This window comes from Peromyscus maniculatus, chromosome 5, assembly GCF_049852395.1.
Source record: "Peromyscus maniculatus bairdii isolate BWxNUB_F1_BW_parent chromosome 5, HU_Pman_BW_mat_3.1, whole genome shotgun sequence".
NCBI classification, from domain to species: Eukaryota; Metazoa; Chordata; class Mammalia; order Rodentia; family Cricetidae; genus Peromyscus; species Peromyscus maniculatus.
In genome coordinates, this window is record NC_134856.1 from 13,775,562 (window position 1) to 13,795,266 (window position 19,705).

Genomic DNA, 19,705 nt, shown 5'->3' on the forward strand with positions numbered 1-19,705 from the left:
CCACAGTCTAATGGTAAGGTGCTAGGGAGCATACAGAGAAGGCAAGGCCCCTACAAGGTGAGTGACACAGAGAAACTCTTCAAGGACAAGAAAAGACAACAGGAAATGAAGGAAAGAGAAAAGCACAGGAAAGAAGGAGTATTCCAGAGGCAAACCAAACACAGAGACACTGGCTTCAGAAAATCACGCAAGGAAGATGATTTCTGATGTCGTGGGAGGTCTGGACCAGGCCGGTGAAGAGAGCTGACTTCCATGTTCCAAGACTGCTAACTGCAGATGGGTAAGGCTTAAGAGAAGGCAGAAGGCTGGTTACCAGGCAATTACCATAACTATGGTGTTTAGTGAGCTGCTAGCCCAGGAGACCATGGAAGCTGGTAAAGTGAGTTCTGAAAAGAGCTTTCTGAGACTTGGAACTCAAGCAAGAGGACAGGCAAATTTAGGCTGAAGGACTGGAGAGTACTAGTTATTGACAGAGGTAGAGGAGTCCGGGATCACAGGCAGCAAGACTCGGATTTGAGGTATGCTCAATTTGAAGCATTGCCACAGGGTGGCACCCGTCTATCCCAACTATAACACAGGTGCCCAGGATCTGATTCTCCAGTCAGAAAGTATTGATTTAGTATAGGTATCAGCACGTTGTCCTGTTCCCATCCTTTACAAAGCTCACTGCTACCTGCATCAACAGTTCAGGGCAGTGGTTCTCAATCTTCCTAATGCTTCAACCCTTTAATACGGTTCCTCCTGTTGTGACAACCCCAACCATAAAATGATTTTCATTGCTACTTTATAACTGTAATTTTGCTACTGTTATAAACTGTAATGTAAATATTTTTTTGAGGATTGAAGTTTCCAGAAGGGGTTATGACCCACAGGTTGAGAACTGCTGGTTTAATGCATCAAATAAAATACAAACTTCTTAGTTCCCCTAAACACCTGTTAACATCTTATGAATAATAGTGGGCATTTCATAATTCTTCACCTAAACTAACAATGCTTAATTAACAAGGCTATGCACTATCAAGAAACCACCAGCTCTGAGTCCTACAATCAGAGTACATACACCTAAACACAGGTCTTACTCACTTTCATTGCTGACCTTGTTAGTATTCTGACCTGCCCCTTGGAAACCCACCCTTTGGAGACCTGCCCAGTGTCCCCTTTAAAAAAGAGAGCTGCCCCCCTCCATTCCCAGAGGTGTACACCCTTAACCCCAAACCTCCCCCCCTCTCCCTCTCTCTTTCTGTCTCCCTCTCTTTCCCTATCTTTCTCTTCACCTCTCTATTATAAACTTATTTCCACATGGATGCAGTGCCTGGGTTATGAGTGACTGTCTGCCTCTGCATCTGCCTGGCATGTTTCCCTGCATCTCGGCCGGGGTAGCCCAGGTCCTCCACTAGCAATATCATAACAGACCTGATAACCCACTTTTTTATTTGAGGGCTAATTTTGTCAATCAATCAAAAACAAGTAGGAGATTATCTATTTGAGCTTTGATACACACCGAGAAAATGTTTACAAGTGATATGGTCCCAGGCGGTCCCAGATGAGGTTGACCTCATGGCAAGGAAACACAAAGTCAATCAGAATTAAAAGTATCACTGACCAGCGACTACAGAGGCAGTTTTAAGAATACAAAAAGGCAGTCTATCGCAGTCCCTTTCTGAAAAATACTGGCTCATTAGTTTTCAGATGTCAAGGAGGAATAGCAGAATGGTGGTTATGCTACCTTAGATGGATGAAAGAGGGAACTTCACGTGTCCCCATAGTTCTCAGAGAAGCGAGGTTTTTAGCAGTTTGAGCACATTTCTCCATAGGGACACTTTTGCAAAGTATGACAAGATTCCCAGTCCCACCGCACAAGTATTTAACCCTCAGTGGGTGGGAGCACTGCAGGAATAGCATTGTGCTCCAAACTGCTATGGGTCCCTTTGGCTCTGGGATAGAACTGGGGGCTTGTGGGAGAACCTCAATCAAATACCTCTAAGCAAGGGGAGTCATGCTAACCTCTGGAAGGAATCACTATTTCGGATGCAATGTGTAGTCTCCAAGCTCCCTCAGGAGACCATTATAACCATGTTCTTCAAAAGGGAACAGTTTTAGGGGCCACTCATTAGCTAACTTGGAGGTTAAAACAGCAAAACTCCAGATGATATTACAAATAAATGGCACAGATCTGGTGAAGGTTGCTTCCTTTTCAAGCTGTGGGCCTGTTGTCTTTTTATGTATGTATGTATGTATGTATGTGTGTATGTATGTATGTATGTATGCATGCATGTATTTAGACATTACTTCATTCTCTACACTGTGACTCATCCAGGACATGGAAAAGAGTTTTTTCAATCAGGTGCATGAGAGAGTAGAGAAAGCCTGAACAATGCACCAAGCCATCTGAAGAGGGACTGGGGAGAGATGGTAGAGTGCGTATTAGCCTTTGTCTTTCCTGGGAAAATGGACTTCCTGACACACCAGCCCGGCATCTGGGTTTCTGAATTCACACACACACATGTTATGGCCTGCTTGTCAAAGTAACCCAAAATAAATTCCAGCAGCTGAGGCTACCACAGTTCCCCCAGGAAAAGTAGTAGGGCTTTCTACCCTTTACACAGATTTGAATTTCATAGTAGTTAAAACCATTTGAAACAAGAGAACTGACCTGTGTTTTTTGTGGGAGTTTTTTGCTGTTGTTTTGTTTTTTACAAATAGAATAATGTAAACATGGTGTGTATGTGTCATGCACGTGTGGACTTAATGAAGGTGAACAGAATGTGTCAAATGCTCTGGTGTGGAGGCAGCAACTGAAGTCCTGGCTGACTGTCCCAGCCTTCCTTTCTCCACACTAACTGGAATCAAGAGGGAGCGAACAGCATGCTTTCCTTTGGCATGTCCTAGTGCCTGTCACATTTGCTCTCCATTTCAGTGTTTTGAGTCTTGCTCCTGTTGTGTTTGGAACAGAGGTGGCAGCCGAGGCCTCTGAGCATCCCTGGCATGTCCTAGCACCGGGCACTAGAAGGCTCTGCTCACACTGCTCACGCAAGGGTTAAGAACAGAAAGTCTACCACTGGCCGGCCGGCTCTGATGTTCCTGGAGATATTGTCACTGGATGTATCCTCAGTAGAATTCTATTCAACACCTCTGTCTTTAAGTACAAAGCTGCAGGCTGTAGCAGCTTTAAGAAACATAAGTACTCCTTTTTTCTGCACACAGTATCTGTGTGTGAAATTCTCTAAAGGGGTTTAAGTATTTACCCTGAACACTATCAGCCGCTTTCTAAATTTTTCCTTATCCAGTTGCAAAACACTTCAAAGAGAATCACAAACACAGGCTTTTGTGCTTCCCATGCACACTCTGTTTGGGAGGCTTAAGCCTGAATTCTCTTGGAATTGTAATTTTTCCCCCAAAAAAGGACAGGATACACACACTTAAAAAAATCATTATTAAGTTTGTAGCAACTGGGGGGGGGTGTGTTCTAAAGAGAGTCTAAAAAAATATCTATCAATAAAAACCCAAAACATGTTAGAAAGAAGTTCAATGCTAAATTGCATATAAAACCTCCTCCCTCTCTCAAGATATTTTGCTTTAGAACAATACAGCTGTGGAAAACTGGAGGTAGGGGGTAGGTGCAAAGAATCAAACTCCAGTGAATACCTTGAGGATCACCAAATGTAAGCCAAGGATTGGAGCTTTTGTGGCTGGAAGTGACTTCTTTCTTTTTCCCAATTTCCAAAGATAAACACAAGCCCCTAAAATACTGTGTTCCAGAATTTGAATTATTGGGTGCTGTAACTGTTTAACCTGCTTCCAATCTGTGCTTATCTTGAGCCACTCGGCAATGTCCCAGTCAAAGGAGGGAGAGGGGGATTTAAATCTTAATTGAAAACCACCAGACATTTCATACCAGATCTTAAATTACTATAATATACTCTGCTCTTAAATTAGAAATCCTGACCCTAGGGTTGGAGAGATGGATCAGTGGTTAAGAGCTTATAGGGCTCTTGCAGAGGATCCAAGTTCGATTCCCAGCACCCAGGCTGGCTGGCTCACAACACCTCTAACTCCAGCTCTAGGACATGATGCCTCTGGCCTCCAAAGGTACCTGTATTCATGTGCACATATCCATGCATAGATAATACACATGGTTAAAAATAAATATCAAAATGAAAACAAAAATGTTGAAAAATGGGAGACAAGATTATGTTAGTACATGTAATTTAGTATTCACAGGAATACTTATGGGGAGGTAAATATACACATATATAACATGAATATACATACTATATCTATGTGATTTCACCATTAATATGAACCCAAAATATTTATATATAATTTAACGTGATATCCTTCATGTTCCCTAAAATCTTTAATTTAGAAGAAATTTTAAATTGAATTTACTTGAGTGTGATCCAAATACCATTGTATCCGATATATATTTCGGTACATAAGAAGCAGCCTTGTTCCTATGCTCACTTACGAAGAATTTTATCTACAGCTGTAGTGACAGCTTCGTTAACCTCTCCCAAAACAAATAAACAAACCGCTTTTGGGCTCACTCATTCCCTGTAACTGAGGGAGCCACAAACAGGGGACCTGTCCCTGCAGCAGCAGGCTGCCTCCAGAACTAGGTTCCCTGATGATTTATGCAGACCACAATGACAAGCAGAGAGGCATGACTCACCTCGGAATTAAACCATTATAAATAACTTGTCAGGGATGCCTGTACATTCTGAAGAACATTTCTCTCTTAAAACTTTAACAACAAGAACCTTGGTTATGTTATGAAATGAAACACCCACTCATTTTCCACATCTCTCTGCTCTCCTGAGCCAAATTTTAACATAAATGGGCAAATTAAATGTAGCCTATTGCTTACCTAACATAATTATATGTTGTATTTTACAATGATTCAAAACGGATACATTAAAATAATCCAGCCTTGGCTCCCACCCACTACAGTCGGCAAAGGTTATTAAGGCCAATCACCATGCACAGTGCTTGCTACTGTAGCACCAGGGACTGTTGGGACAGGAAATGGCTCAGAACACAGAGGATGATCAGGAGCCACTTTCTCCCCCCAAAGGAAAAGCAACAACAACAGAATGCATGAAGAAATCCCCGCAGTACATAAATCATCTGCTTTTCTCAGAGCGCTTCCTCGGGACGCTCGTCTGGAATAATTCCACTGGATTGTACCAAGTGGAAGTTTTTAAGGTCAAAAGGAAATGAATAAATGTCATCAATTTAGAGGATTTCACACCCAGCATTCTTTTCAGTCTCACCATGAATTTGATAGTGTTAAAACATTTTTATAGGTAAAATAAATGTCAGTTTTGCAAAGAGTGATACCAGCCCCTGGGAGACAAATGGCCTATCCACTGGATCTCAGGCCGCGGAATGACTTTGCTCCCTCACTGGAGACCTCAGCTTTTCATATTCCTCTTGAGCTGGCAAGAAAAGCTTGCAGTTTCTTTCAAATGATAACTCTCCTATCCCGAAGGGTCTTCTCATAATATGATAATCTTGGATGAGAGGTAGTGGGTTGGTTGAAAAAAAAATACAAATATGTGAGTGGTGCTCAGTGCTGGAAGACTTCTTGAGTGGAGAGCAAAGAAGGCAAGAAAGGCTTGGCCGTGGTGCAAAGGGTCAGGCTGCTCCGGGCTCAATGCTCTATAAACTCACAGAGTAATATTCAGGGGAGATGCGATGTTTTATCAGAATGTCATTCGAATATAAGGTTTAACATTTACATCACAAGAGCAGGCACAGAGTAAAACTGTCATCCAGGAGGGAAGGGGCAGGACACAAGTGTGCCAGAGCATGCCTGCTGGGACAGGGAGTGGGCGGCAGAGGCCAGGGGAGTTTATGTACAGCTGACTAAACTTTCTAAAATATGTGGCTGGTTATGACATGTGCAGCAATTACCACTAATGGAAGAATAGCTATTTCAAAATTCATTTTCCATTCTCCTAGAGGCTTCTGGAGACTACCTCTCCCAACCACATGAGAAAAAGAACAGAAAGACAGAGAGAAATTACAACACTCGCCTCTTCCCTGGCACAAGGGCCATCAAAAGCTGCTTTGCTCCTAAACCAAATGAGCAAAGTAATGCATGCAGGGGCCAAGGTTGTAGGGCTTATTGTTCTCACGAAAAATGACGGAAGATATATTGTGGAACTGGCAAAAATACATTGATCAAAGACATCTTTCCACAACACTCACAAGACTCTCTAACTCAAAAAACCAGAAAGATAACAAAGACTCGCTTGTCTAAAATCATAATAATTTGGAGTAATATATTCCCTAGAAGAAAAGTTTGAACATTCAGAAATGCCCTTTCGATTAGCTTAATTCCAGAGAATCTAAATGTGCACCAAACACTGCACGTTTGATGTGAAATTGCTGTTGAATTTGTGAACCCACAACTGATTTCCTGTGTTATGGAATCTTGGAGATTACAGTTAACTTGAAGCAACAGGGATAATTCTTGGCAGTTAATGGGACATTTATATGCATTTTCCTGAAAGGCAGCATCTTGGGGCCTCCAACTGGCAGCTCAACATTGCCCCCTACTGCTTACAAGTGTAAAGACAAGCTGAAGAGGGCTCCCAGCCAGACTCCCACCAGCCGATGCCTATTTCACCCCCATGCCCAAATACCGCACAGCACTGCACTAGGAACAGCCAGGGACTCTTCCTAAGATTAGTCTCTGCTGTGTCTTCCAATAGCAAAAACAACTTACCATGAGTTTATTAGAAACCTTTTTTAAAGGCCCAAAGCAAAACGCTTCAACTTAATTTAGAGGAACCATCCCTTTTATCTTGGCCCAAACCTTCACTCTGCTGATAATGATCCAACTGTGGTATTCGGGAGATAGTGAACCACTGATTTTTTTTTTAATAGCAAAGCCAAAGAATGCCCCGCCAAGTGCAAAGAACTATGCTCTGGAAAATTACTTGGATTGCTACTCCTTTTAGTATATTTTTTGTGGTATGAATACAAATAAATAAAAGATACTTTCTTTAACTAATGTGCCACTACTACCAAATGTGAATATACACATATGGAGACACCGTCATACATCTACACTCATATCCACCAAATGTATGTACACATATGGACACACTGTCATATATCCACACATATCTACCAAATGTTGTATATACACATATGGACACACTGTCATATATCTACACTCATACCTACCAAATGTATGTATACACATATGGAGACACTGTCATACATCTACACTCATACCTACCAAATGTATGTATACACATATGGAGACACTGTCATACATCTACACTCATACCTACCAAATGTATGTATAAACATATGGACATGCTGTCATACATCTACACTCATACCTTTTCAATGAATTAATAATAAATATCACTAGTGTGATCACATGCTAATGTGATCAATACTAAAAATTTTACTTGGGGGGAAATATTCCTAAAATGAAAGCAATAAAAACTATTTAAAAATTATTTTACAAAATTACTGAGTTCTTATTGTTTCTAAGTCTTAATTTATAACTTCATCAAATTACAATTTCAAGTCAGGCTAATGTCTAAGAATCAGGCCTCAGCAAACAGGAGTCTAAGTGCATATGTAAAATGGGTGCTATCCAGACATCTGTGCATATCCTATAAAAACAGCATTTTTTCCCCAGGCTTGACCAGAGCTAGCCAGGCAGAAAGAGACTCTTCATCACCTCCAACCTGGCAATACAATGCTCAGGGCTTTGGGGAAATCTATCTTTGAGACTACTAATACATTAAAAGGGTAATAGTGTTCCATTCCCAGACACTGATCCTTGCAAAGGATCTCAGAGATGTCAGTTCTTAGAGAGATGCATTCTGGTCCACATTCTTCAGCTGAGGCCTTCATATTTGTAACTTGGTGTTTTCATTATTATAAAACAGGGCTTAGAGAAGAAACTATGTTCACATCTTTATCAAAACAGTAATACTAAATTGGCATGCCAAGTGAACTCCTTTGGAGGTGACAGACAGGTTTCAGCATGGGCTCTGGCTCTGGCTCCATAGGTGCATATCTATCTTTCAACCCATCAAACTATATACATTATGCTTGTGTAGTCTCCTGTATGTCAACCATAGGCCCACAAAGCTGTCTGAAAACATTATGTGTGGGGCCTGGCGATCCCCGTGCACCCCTGAGATGAGCTCACTGCTCTCAGCACACTTCAAATCTGTGAAGTGGCACTCTCCAGAGGTCAGCAGGCTTTTATCGCCTTTCCTCTACATTCCAAATTCAAGTGTCTGCAGGCAGATCGGTGAGCCGACAAAAGGCAAGCAGCCTAGAGCAAGCCTTCTAGAGTTCAAATCCCAGCTCTGCCACTTACTAGCTGGTGACCTTGGGAAAGTTACATAAGGCCTTTGGGCTCCTATCTCCTCGTATGTAAAAGTGAGACAAAAGTCAAGCCTATCCTACAGGGTCATCATGAACATTAAGTGACAGCAATCTTTAGTACTCATAAAAATACCATGCAAGCATTTACTGTTGTTATCACTATCCCAATGAAGGCTTATCAAGTGGCTTCTGCCTGCCATCTAGCTGATAAAGTCCATGTTCTACATACCATAAATGCCCTGCTTTCTGATCTTGTTTTTACAGTCCCAAGACCTAATGTTCCTCCCCAGATAGCCTGCCCCATCTCCTCTTCTCCACATGCCTCTAACCAGACCAGCACCTTCCCAACAGTCCCAGAAGTAATGGCCTGAACCTGATACTGATCTGAACCATGGTGAACGTGCAGAGGTCAGAGGACGGCCTGAGAGTGAGTCCATTTTCTCCTTCCATGATCTGGGTCCCTGAAACAGAACCCAGGTTGCCAGGTTTGGTGGCAACTGTTTTTACGTTCTGGGCCAGCCCACGATTTTTATTTTTTATTTTTTTTAATTTTTTAGGTCTCACTGCATGGTTTTATTTTAGCTGCAGTAATATGTGGTGGCACCCACATTTCTCTCTTTCCTAAACTGCTAGGTTATGGTGACTAAACGCATGCACTTTGCAATCTGGCAGCCTCACCTCCATCTCAATCATCTACTGAGCGACCCTGGACAAGCACTGATTTCTCTGTACCTCAGATTTCACATCTATGAGTTAGGGCTCCCAACACTGTCCACATCCACTGTGGGAGGAAAACCCTCCAGATAGTGGCTGCAGCATAAAAGCAAACGAACGCTGGATACTGCTGGTGTCCTGTCCTCCTGCTGTGTCTCAGCTCATGTCTAAGAGAGGGCCTTCCATGAAGAAGGTCAGAAATGTTTCGGAAATGCGCTGAGGCTTTAGGGACAGAATGGCAGGCTGCTCCCATTACCTTATGGGACACGACCTAACACAATCACACAGACTGATAACATATACCTTTGCCTGTGACAATTAGACAGCTGAAGATGTGCACAGTGCAGGGCCCCAGAAAACGTGGCCAGACCTCATGCACTTACCACGCTCTCCATCTTCTTCCAGAGCTCCTCCAACTGAGTCATGGGTTCACACCACCAATCAGTGCAGAGTTTGTTTCGATCTCCTTGGAACCAGAACTGCCTCAGCCACTCAAACTCGACCTGTGGACCAGAACAAGAAGGTGGTGGTTAGAACGTCCTTGTGATAGACTCACAAGGACAATGACTTCCCCACTTAATTCTCCTTTGGCATCTTTATAGACAGGGGGCGAGAAAGGTGAGAAAAGCCTGGCCTAACTAGTTCCCAACACACCCTGGCATCTCCAGAGCATTCTGAAAGCTAAGAAAATGGAAGTCTTAGACCTGAAGTCCTGCTAGGATGGCAGTCCAGGCCACGTTACATGTTTTAGGCAGATAGGACAAATATTCAGATCCTGGAGTATAAGCAGCGTCCACTGTGTATGATGGAAAATCATAACCAAGCAATTAAACATTTTTAGTAACAGCTAGGAAGACAATGACACAGACAGATATTGAGAGTACCGTGTGTCCATTTCTTAGACTGAAAAGAAAGAACTTACCCAAGGGCCAGGCGGTGTTGGTGATAATCTTAGGCACATAAGCAAACAATATATAATTAGTTATAGAGGCATTCAAGCTCCTACACAGCCATTAAGGTTCTCACTTGTTGACTCAGCAAGGGTCAACTGCAATAGGCAAACAGTAGCAAAGATAGAAGGCGCTGATTTGCGTTCTTTTCTGGGAAGTTAGCAGCTGTTTGTGTTGACCACCTACAGGCACTGCTCCTATCCACAGGATGAACACATAGCTCCCATCATCATCATCAGCCCTTCTTCAGGCTCAGTCCTGTGGTATAGGCAGAGATCTAGCTAGAATACTAAAGGCAGAAGTGGAAACCCAGGGTTGAGCTAGATGTAGCACGGTTCTTAAAAGGTCTTATTATTAAGAATAAACCCGGAGCCAGGTATTGGGGGTGAATATTGAAAGATCAGAGAGACAGAACATGCCACAGCTAACCTCACCTCGCCAACTTCTTTTTTTTTTTTTTTTTTTTTTGGTTTTTCGAGACAGGGTTTCTCTGTGTAGCTTTGCGCCTTTCCTGGGACTCACTTGGTAGCCCAGGCTGGCCTCGAACTCACAGAGATCCACCTGGCTCTGCCTCCCGAGTGCTGGGATTAAAGGCGTGCGCCACCACTGCCCGGCTTTTTTTTTTTTTTTTTCCTCGCCAACTTCTTAACTGATCCTGTTTCTTCAAACCAGAAGCCTCTGTGTCCTCATCCGAATGGAACTCAGCTGAACTGCTGCTCAAAAGCCTAAAAGCTTAACCAAGCTCTCGTTCCTGGTTTTCACACCTTATATACCTTTCTGCTTCCTGCCATCACTTCCTGGGATTAAAGGCATGTGTCACCATGCCTAGCTGTTTCCAGTGCAGCTTTGAACTCACAAAGATCTGGATGGATCTCTGCCTCCCGAATGCTAGGATTAAAGGTGTGTGTACCACCATTTTCTGGCCTCTATGTCTATCTAGTGGCTGTTCTGTTCTCTGACCCCAGATAAGTTTATTAAGGTGCACAATATATTGAGGAACACAATATCACCACACCAAACATCCCCCACTGCCCCATTTCTGGATTTTGGAAGAACAGGTCTCAAGACTGGAGAAACACAAGAAGAAGCTTGTAGATATCTTGCTGTCAAACTGGAGCCAACATGGCAGGAAGTGACTATGAGGTGAGAAGATGGAAAATCAGGTCTAGAAAGAGGCACTGACTGGATGAACTACCTCCAGAGCCCCTTTCCACTCAAGCTGACTCGGGTTTAGTTGTCTGAGGCTTGCAATGGAAACAATCCAATCCCACACAGAGCAGAGTCTGACCAGCACTGAGCAGACAAGTCAGTCTTCCACGGCTTGTCCTCCACTTGGACACCAGCTGGTATCACCAGCCAGAACTCCATCTCACCCCAAGGCCCTTTACTCCTGCAGAGTCCAGCACCACGCCGTGGTGTCTGCTTTGCAGAGTGACCACGTTCCACCCACTGCGCTGGGCTCTTTCACCATGGCCTGGGACCGCGGAGGGCTGCGGAGTGTTCCTCCACGCCGAACTTTCAAGAAGCAAACAAAAGCGACTTGTGAGGACTAACAATGGTGAAAACGGCTCAGGGAAGAAACTGGAGAAGACCTGGTCTAACGAAAGGTTTTCGTTTACACTAAAGCAATGTTTGTTTGATGTGTAGAACCGATTTCAGCTAAAGCTGTTTAAACAAAACAGGAATGTGGGCCACATTAAGACAGTTGCTAAACCTTATCTGTGGTATTAAAAGACAGTGGTTGACAGAAGGTAAATCTGAGTACTTACAAAGGAGAATGAATATGACCACAGTTCAACTTTAGGGAAGATCCAGGTTTAGCAACACATTTACTACAAGAAAAAAAAAAAAAAAAAAAAAGAGGACCTTCTCATGGGTTTCTCACGACACTGTTCACACTGTCCAAGCAGCCTGACAACAAAGCCTCAAGCCTGAAGTTAGGTAGAAGTGAAGTGGTTTCCAATGGCTTCTCAACCCTTGGGCCAGTTATTTCCACTGAAGAGGACAAAACTTGGAAGCCTTCACCACCCTGGTACACAGGGAATAAAAAGACTATCACAAACAACGAGCCTATCAACCTATCAGGGCACAGGGAACTGTACTTCTGTGATGGAGAGCTTGGAAGCAGGAAGTGAGCGTGCGGGGGCTGTGCCATTGGACAAAACAGCAAATGCGGAGCCCCGGCCACGCTAACAAATAAAAGCTTCTCTTCCTCCTCAGGCACCTCGGTATCTTGGCTCAGAGGGTAAGGGTGCTTGTCGCCAAGGCCATCAACCTGAGCTTGAGCCCTGGAACCCACATGATGCAAGGAGTGAACTAATTTCTCTAACTTCCACATGCATGCTATAGTGTAAGCCCTTCTGATTCCAAATAAAAATTAAAAAAAAAAGTAACTTCTGTTTTTGAAGAATCAGGGTTCTGGATGTTCAGGAAGGATAGAAAACTAGAAACCACCTCTTTATAATGGATAAATTCCCAGCACAATATGACCTACCAACATTAGAACAAGATGTAAAACAACTTAAATCCATAAAAAGCAATGGAACTGATGAAGAGAAGCCCCAGACCAGATGAATCCACTGCCAACTCCTACTAACATTTTAAGGAAGAGTTAACACCAATGCTCCTCAAACTGTTTCATAGAACGGAAAAGGAAGGCAGCTACCAAACGCAGTGAACAAAGCCAGCATTACCACGATCTCAAAACCAGAGAAGAACACCAACAAAGGGCTAGAGACCAAATTCACTGATGAACATAGACACAAAATTTCTTAACAAAATCTTTTCAAATCAAATTCAAGAACAAATGAGGACAATCATATACCATGACCCATGACCAAATTGTTTCCATTCCAGGCATGCAAAGATGGTTCAACATATGCAAATACAGATGTAATAAAGCCAGTAAGTTATGCAAGGGCAGAAGTCACAGGGCCATCCGTAGATGCAGAAGAAGAGGCCTTTGAAAAAGTCCATGTCCTTTCATAATGGAATCGCTGAATAAACTACAAATAGAAGGAACATACTTAGCATAATAAAGGCTTTATATCACAAACCTATAGCCAATATTACATTAAATTCTCTAAAATTGAAAATAAGATAAGGTTCTCTACACTTTCCACTTTTACTCAGTATAGTGTTTCAAATCTTAACTAGAGAAATAGGCAAGAGAAAGAAAGAAAAGGAATATAAATAGAAAAAAAGAAGTAAAATGATCTCTATTTACGGATAACATGATCCTAAATTTGAGGGGCCATGAAGACAACTTAGAAAACTCTTCCACCTGGTAACTGCTTTCTACCTCGCAAAAGGATGTAAAACCAACACAGAAATACACAGTCCTGTACACCTCTAACTTGCCAAGAAAGAAATAAGGGGGAAAGCTCCATTCATAATTTAACTTCCTTCCTCATCAAAGGGGTTTAAAATGTCTACAATGAAATAAGACATTGATGAAAGAAACTGAAACACTAGAAGACGGAAAGACCCCAATACTCATGGATTAGCAGGATATTGTGAAAATAGTTGTATTACAAAAAGTTATCTACAAATTCAATACAATTTCCATAAAAATTCAAATGACATTGTGCACAGAACTAGAAAAGAATTCTAAAATTCATGTAGAAGCACATAATACCCCCATAAGCCAAGAGCAATCCTGAACAGAATAAGCAATGCTGAAGGTATCACAACACATACTCTCAAAGTATACTATAAAGCCATAGTAACAAAAACAGCATAGCAGGACCATGGAAGCAGACCAACTTCACAGAGCACCCAGATATAAACCCATGTAACTGGGACAGCTGATCTCTTATGTCAAGAAGATATATTGGAAAAATGACATCTTCTTCAATAATGGTGCTGGGAACCCTGAATATCCACATGTAAAAGAAAGAAACAAGATTTACAACTTTCCCCATAGACAAAAATCAGTTCAAAATAGATCAAAGACCTTAATATAAGACTCGAAACTCTGAAATTGCTAAGAAAGACAAAACACTTCAGAATATAGAGATAGGCAAGGACTTTCTGGAAAAGACCTCAATAGCACAGAAAATTGATGAGATTAAATGAAATTAAAAAGCTCTTGCACAGGGACAGAAACAATCATCAAAATGAAGAGATAACACACAAAACAGGAAAACAATGTTAGCAAAATACATGCCCAACAGGGCATTACTTCCTGGACTTCAAAGGACCTCCAAAAACGAAACATCACAAAACCAAATCATCAAGGGAATAAATGGAGTAAAGTGAACAGATAGTTCTAAGGGAAGAAATACGAGTGGCCAATAAATACTTTCAATATCCTTAGCCATTAGCAAAATGCAAATTACAGCCATCTGGAAATTCCATCCCACTCCAGTGTCAAGACAATAAATGACAACACACGCTGGTGAGGTGTGGGAAAATCAGAACCCTATTCATTGTTGGGAGAAGTATAAATGGGTGCAGTCATTATGGAATGAATATGGAGGCCCCTCAAAAAACAAAACCAGAACTACCATAGGATGAAGGTATACCACTCTTAGATATATACATAAAAGACTCTGAGTCAGCACACCGTGGAGATACTTCCATATCTATGTTTAATGCCACACTATTCACAACAGCAAAGATCTGGAAACAGTCTAGACATCCATCAACAGTAAAATAGATTTTTTTAAATGTGGTGTATATACTCAGTAGAAATTTACTCAGCTGTGAAAAAGACTGCAATTATGGTATTTTCAGGAAAATAATGGAACTAGAAAATCATTATGCTAAGCAAAAGAAGCCAGACAAAAATATAGCCCAATTTAGATAAAAACGTATATGTATATGTTTATCTATGCAAGCGTACATGCATACAGACATGACTGGAAATGGAAGAGACTATGAGACATGAGAGCTGTAAGGGAAAGCATGAAACAGGAGAGGGCATTGGGCTATGTGTGATGTGAGAGCAGGGACTGTTTGGGAACATGAGGGACAGAACAAGGCAGGAGGGAGGGCAGTGGCGGGCAGTGACTAACTGAACAAGAACGAAGTGTACTGAGATAGACATACGCAACGCCATAATGAAAGCCTTTATTCTGTGTGCTAACTAAAAACAATCAACGATAAGAAGGAGGAGGCTGCAGAGGCAGAGGAGAAGGTGCTGATGGAAAAATGGGTCTAAGGGTACTTAATGGTACTACACTTCTTAGCTAAGGAGGGTGATTAACAAGGCCAGCCTGGACTACACAGCTAGACCCTGAGTCTAACTGGAGGTGGGGGTGGGAAGGAATAAAGGAAGTGGGAGGAGATGGGGGTGGGGGAGTCTGAGGAGAGAAACAACCAAGTATAATTGTGTTTGAAAAATTCCAAAACGAAACCTAAGTCTCTGTAAAGTAATAAAAATAAAGTACAATAAAGATTAAAAAAGAAAAAAACCCTAACACTACTTCCACCAGTAAAAACAGTTTTGTTTTTAAAAACACAAATTAATAAAAGAATTCGAGTTCTGAAGCCAGTGTGAAGTGGGCTGTGCCACAGGAGAGCTATGCCAGCTGGGAAGCAGTGGTGATCACGTAACAACCACACAGGTTTGTGCAGAGGTTTCAGTGCCTTAGACTCTGTCATATTCTTGCCCGAGGTGAAGAATACTAGCTAGAGAGGACCACAAGCCCCAGAACTTACTGTCTCTCAGCATCGCACAGGCCTAGAGAACTCTCTGGGCAGAAAGGGAAATTTCCATCCCTGCTGGCTCGCACCCTACCCCTCCCATGCCAGTCAAGAAGCCCAGCACGGAGGCTCACTCCAGGTAGAGGCTTTCTGGTAGGCTGAAGAGGTGTCAAAAGGATGCCACACTTTTATGGACACCAGATCCAGGGTGTGTGCATTTTAATCAATGCTATGACCTGACCTTTTTCTTCATTGTTGGGGATGAGAGATCACAGAATTTTAATCAAACAGCTACAGCTACACAGACACACATGAAGCCATCCAGAGCAGCTCAGGAGAGGAGCAGGAACAGAAGAAGAACAGAAGAAACTCCAACATGAGACTATCCACTGTGTCCCTTCCAGGAGAAACTTGCCAGAAGATTGTTGGGTATACAAATGGACAATTTAATAACCAAGAGGGGAATTCTGCTTATAAATGAATTGAAGTCTTTGCTCTGTATCTTAAAATGGGGGTATCAACAAGCTGCTGCCTTCTTACCTCCTAAGTTCCCATGTTGCCTTGCTAGAAAACAAGGCATTCCTAAACCCAGATGGCTTCAAAGTATTCAAGGTGTTTGTTATAATGAGTCTAGCAAAGGCACATGGCCTTGAAGGGAGAGGAAAACAAACAAGAAACTAGATAACTACCAGGAATACAGTGCAGGGTGAGTAACCCAACACCCAGTCCAGGCCTGCCTGCATGATAACAGAACAGCTAATGATGAGCTGGCACACCAACTTAACCTTCAAGCTAAGATGACTGCGGAGAACGAGAGAGGAGGAGGTGGTGGCCACGATAGGCACAAGGGGTATTTATTTATAAGACCTTTTATCCATTCACCCCTCAAGGGCCGCCTTACCTCCCTGACACAATGTCAAAGCAGTCAGCCAGTTTCTGTGGCAGATGGATGCTGATGACAGTATTGTGCTGTGTGGTTTTACAGTTTCCCTGTCCACTGAGATAACAAAACACCACAGCCGTGTACGACCAGAAAAGACTGAAATGAAATAGCACACATGCACGATAAAGTCAGCACCCAGTTTGCTGACCAGATCTGAAAGTCACAAAGTCTTTCAGAAGAGTAAGTGAATACCTGGATTAGAGATTCTGCACTAAGATGGAGAATGAGACCATTCCCAGGTATAACCCAGTGAGGTCATCAGGTCCAGAAACTCGTAGTCTCAAGCACTTCTAGCTATAAGCAACACCTTCAATGGGGACACTTACTAGGCACAGAAGGAAGGAAACCCAGCCCTGGGTTCAGCTGAAGCAGGAGACAGCCATTATTCTCTGAAAGGCAGTCTTTTTGCCTTTGGTTCTGAGAATTCTGATGCAGTTTCCCGAAGTATACAACAGCTCACAAGAGACAGAAAACCTTTTTAAATCTATTACAAGATATCTTATGTCTATGGGTAAAGAGACAGTTTCTCTTTGGCTCAGACTCCTTCAGCGTCTCTCCATTTCCTTCATAGTAAAAAGAAAGCCTGCTGAGCATAGGAGGGCCTCTTGGGATCTACACATTTGCTAACCTGCCCCTGTGACCCCACCTCCTACGGCTGGCAGCCTCCTACCCTCTCTCACTGGCTGCTGAACTGCCCCATGAACACCGAGCATTCTCTGCCCAGGGGTCTCTGCAGAGGCTCCCTCTGCTTGAAATGCCCCCCGCCCGCCATGGCTCACCCCCTCCCCTTCTTTCCAGAGGAGACGCATGTTCTCGGGTTCTCACCATCTCCTTGTGCAGTTCTGTTTTCAGTAGCATTAGCAACGTCAGCACACCATATACTTCACCGTGTTTTGTGTCTCTTGTTCCCCTCCTCCACACACTAGAATGCCCGATTCTTTACCAGTATACCCTAATGCACCCGGCGTGAGCTCAGTGATCATCACTCATGCGTCAGCAACGTGTCACAGGTCAGGTTTTCCACCAGTTCTTGTCACATCATGAGAAAGTCTGAGATGGCTGACCCATTTTAACCATTCTCTACCACCTGTTAATCTTACCTTCCTCCTCATGTCTTTATCTGAGGTATAATTCACCCACAATAAAATCCATTCATCTGAAGTGTAAAAGTCAACTTTGTTTTTTTAACTTAGAAAGGTGCATGCCCACTATCACAAATCTCCATAGCATGATGGAAGGGCGCAGGCCTAGCGTCTTCTCTCTATGAGACTGCTCTGTCTTCATTGAATATGGTTATCTACTTTACATTTACTTTGGACTAATTATAGAGGATGCCACTTAATAGTACAACGTTTCTTTTTCAAAAAGTCATCTATGCAAAAAGAAAAAAGTTGAAAAAAGCTAAGCAGTCACTATCTAAAGTTCGGAGATGTAGAAATCACGAGCATTGACAAAACAGTAACCTTAGGATGATGCGCACTGGCCTCAGGATGCAGACCCGCTGAACTCACAGACTGCAGAAAACAGCTACTCTCTCACACAGTGAAGCCAAAGCATTGCCACTTACTGCTAGGTGGGCAGCCATTCTCCTTAAGTCCCTTTATTTCTGCCTGGCTTCATGGAAGCCACTGACTGCCCCATGCTGCGAGGCTGTTTGTGTTGGGAAGACCCATGGGGTGGGGGATGGGTAAAGCCTTATCTTCCTGCAGAAGTTAGGGCAAAGCTACTCATAGTCTTGGAAGCTGCTTCTGAGTCATTAGAAAAGTCAGTTCCCTTGTCTCAAGGTTCTAGTTATATAATGTAACCCCTTCTGGTGCCTTGCTACCTGCCCACTGTGTGTTTCCTGTAGAAACCATCTCATAGAAAGCAATGGCCTGAATGTTTCTGCCCTTCACACCCCAATTCTTATGGTGAAATCGTAATCATCACAGAGTGACAGCTCACTTTGGGAGGTACTCAGCTCTCCTGTGTTAGACCCTCATGAAGCTATGAGCAGGGGTGAATCCTAACCTGCCCTCTCCTCTGACTCAGCTCTCCTGTGTTAGACCCTCATGAAGCTGTGAGCAGGGGTGAGTCCTAACCTGCCCTCTCCTCTAACTCAGCTCTCCTGTGTTAGACCCTCATGAAGCTGCAGGCAGGGGTGAGTCCCATACCTATCAACTTCTTGGCCACCCTCACCTCATTGTGGATGTCTTCTCCTTGTTTCAAAACTGCAGGTTCCAAGGACTTCAGAGAGACGTCGCCGTTGTCCGCATCATTAAGGACATTCTGCAGTGCCAACTGGCAGCGTTGTAGAATATAATCCAGGGTGCCCGCGGAGCACTGCCAAGACAGAAGGACAGCGAGACGGTGAGCGACTGCAAGCTCGCCATGCACGGCTCCTGCTCCAGTCCTGTGTCCTCACCCGCCATCCTCACGGCTCATGTACATGAGAACGACCATAGTGCCCTGCTCTCCTGAGTCTGTGCAGCCAGCCAGGCCTCACTAGGTCCCACAGGCTGTGGGCTGTCTTCATTATGTGGGCCTCCTCTCTCTAAATAAACATGCACCCTGAGGTGTGTGTGTATATCTATACACACCACACACACACACACACACACACACACATATGAGGTGCATGAATACGTGTGTGTGAATACACATGCAAACATATGTGTTTCTTCATATACTGTATTCTTCATATACTGCAGCACCTGAAACTAACTCTTAAATGTAGAAGAAATGTAATAAACAATTATTCTGGGAATAACCAGTTATCAAAAATGTCAAAGAGAGTGGGGGTTTTTTCCCCTCATGTCATGAATGTATTAATGGGGGAGAATGGTAGCCAGGCTGGAGAACCTGGTACAAAGCACACAGACTAGAACAGCAATAATGGTGTGCAGGGGGCTGGGTGACATTTCAAATTCAAGTAAAGAATTCCCTCCCCTTTCTACACACAGGAGAAAGCTGCAGGTCTTCCTGTGGAGGTTGTAGAAAGACTATGAGGCTTGGGCTGCAAAGCACACACACTCAAGGCAAAGTGACACCTCATGATCAGTGGGGACAGAGCCAGCTGGTTCACTCCTCTCTAGGCCTGTGG

At 43.1% G+C, this 19,705-nt stretch overlaps 1 protein-coding gene across 5 annotated transcripts in view; it reads right to left on the reverse strand.

The window, feature by feature from the left end:
- Fto (FTO alpha-ketoglutarate dependent dioxygenase) overlaps window positions 1-19,705 on the reverse strand; it is a 362,019-nt gene that overhangs the window by 178,485 nt on the left and 163,829 nt on the right. For 4 of the 5 annotated variants that reach the window (XM_006984039.4, XM_076571713.1, XM_042277320.2 and 1 more), the window contains exons 6-7: window positions 18,802-18,945; window positions 9,465-9,584 (exon numbers count right to left, since the gene is read on the reverse strand). In XM_006984039.4, the coding sequence (XP_006984101.1) occupies window positions 9,465-9,584; window positions 18,802-18,945 (264 nt within the window). Of the gene's footprint in view, window positions 1-6,889; window positions 7,194-7,248; window positions 9,585-18,801; window positions 18,946-19,705 lie in introns of those variants that run through there. The other variant, XR_013051162.1, reaches the window with a different exon arrangement.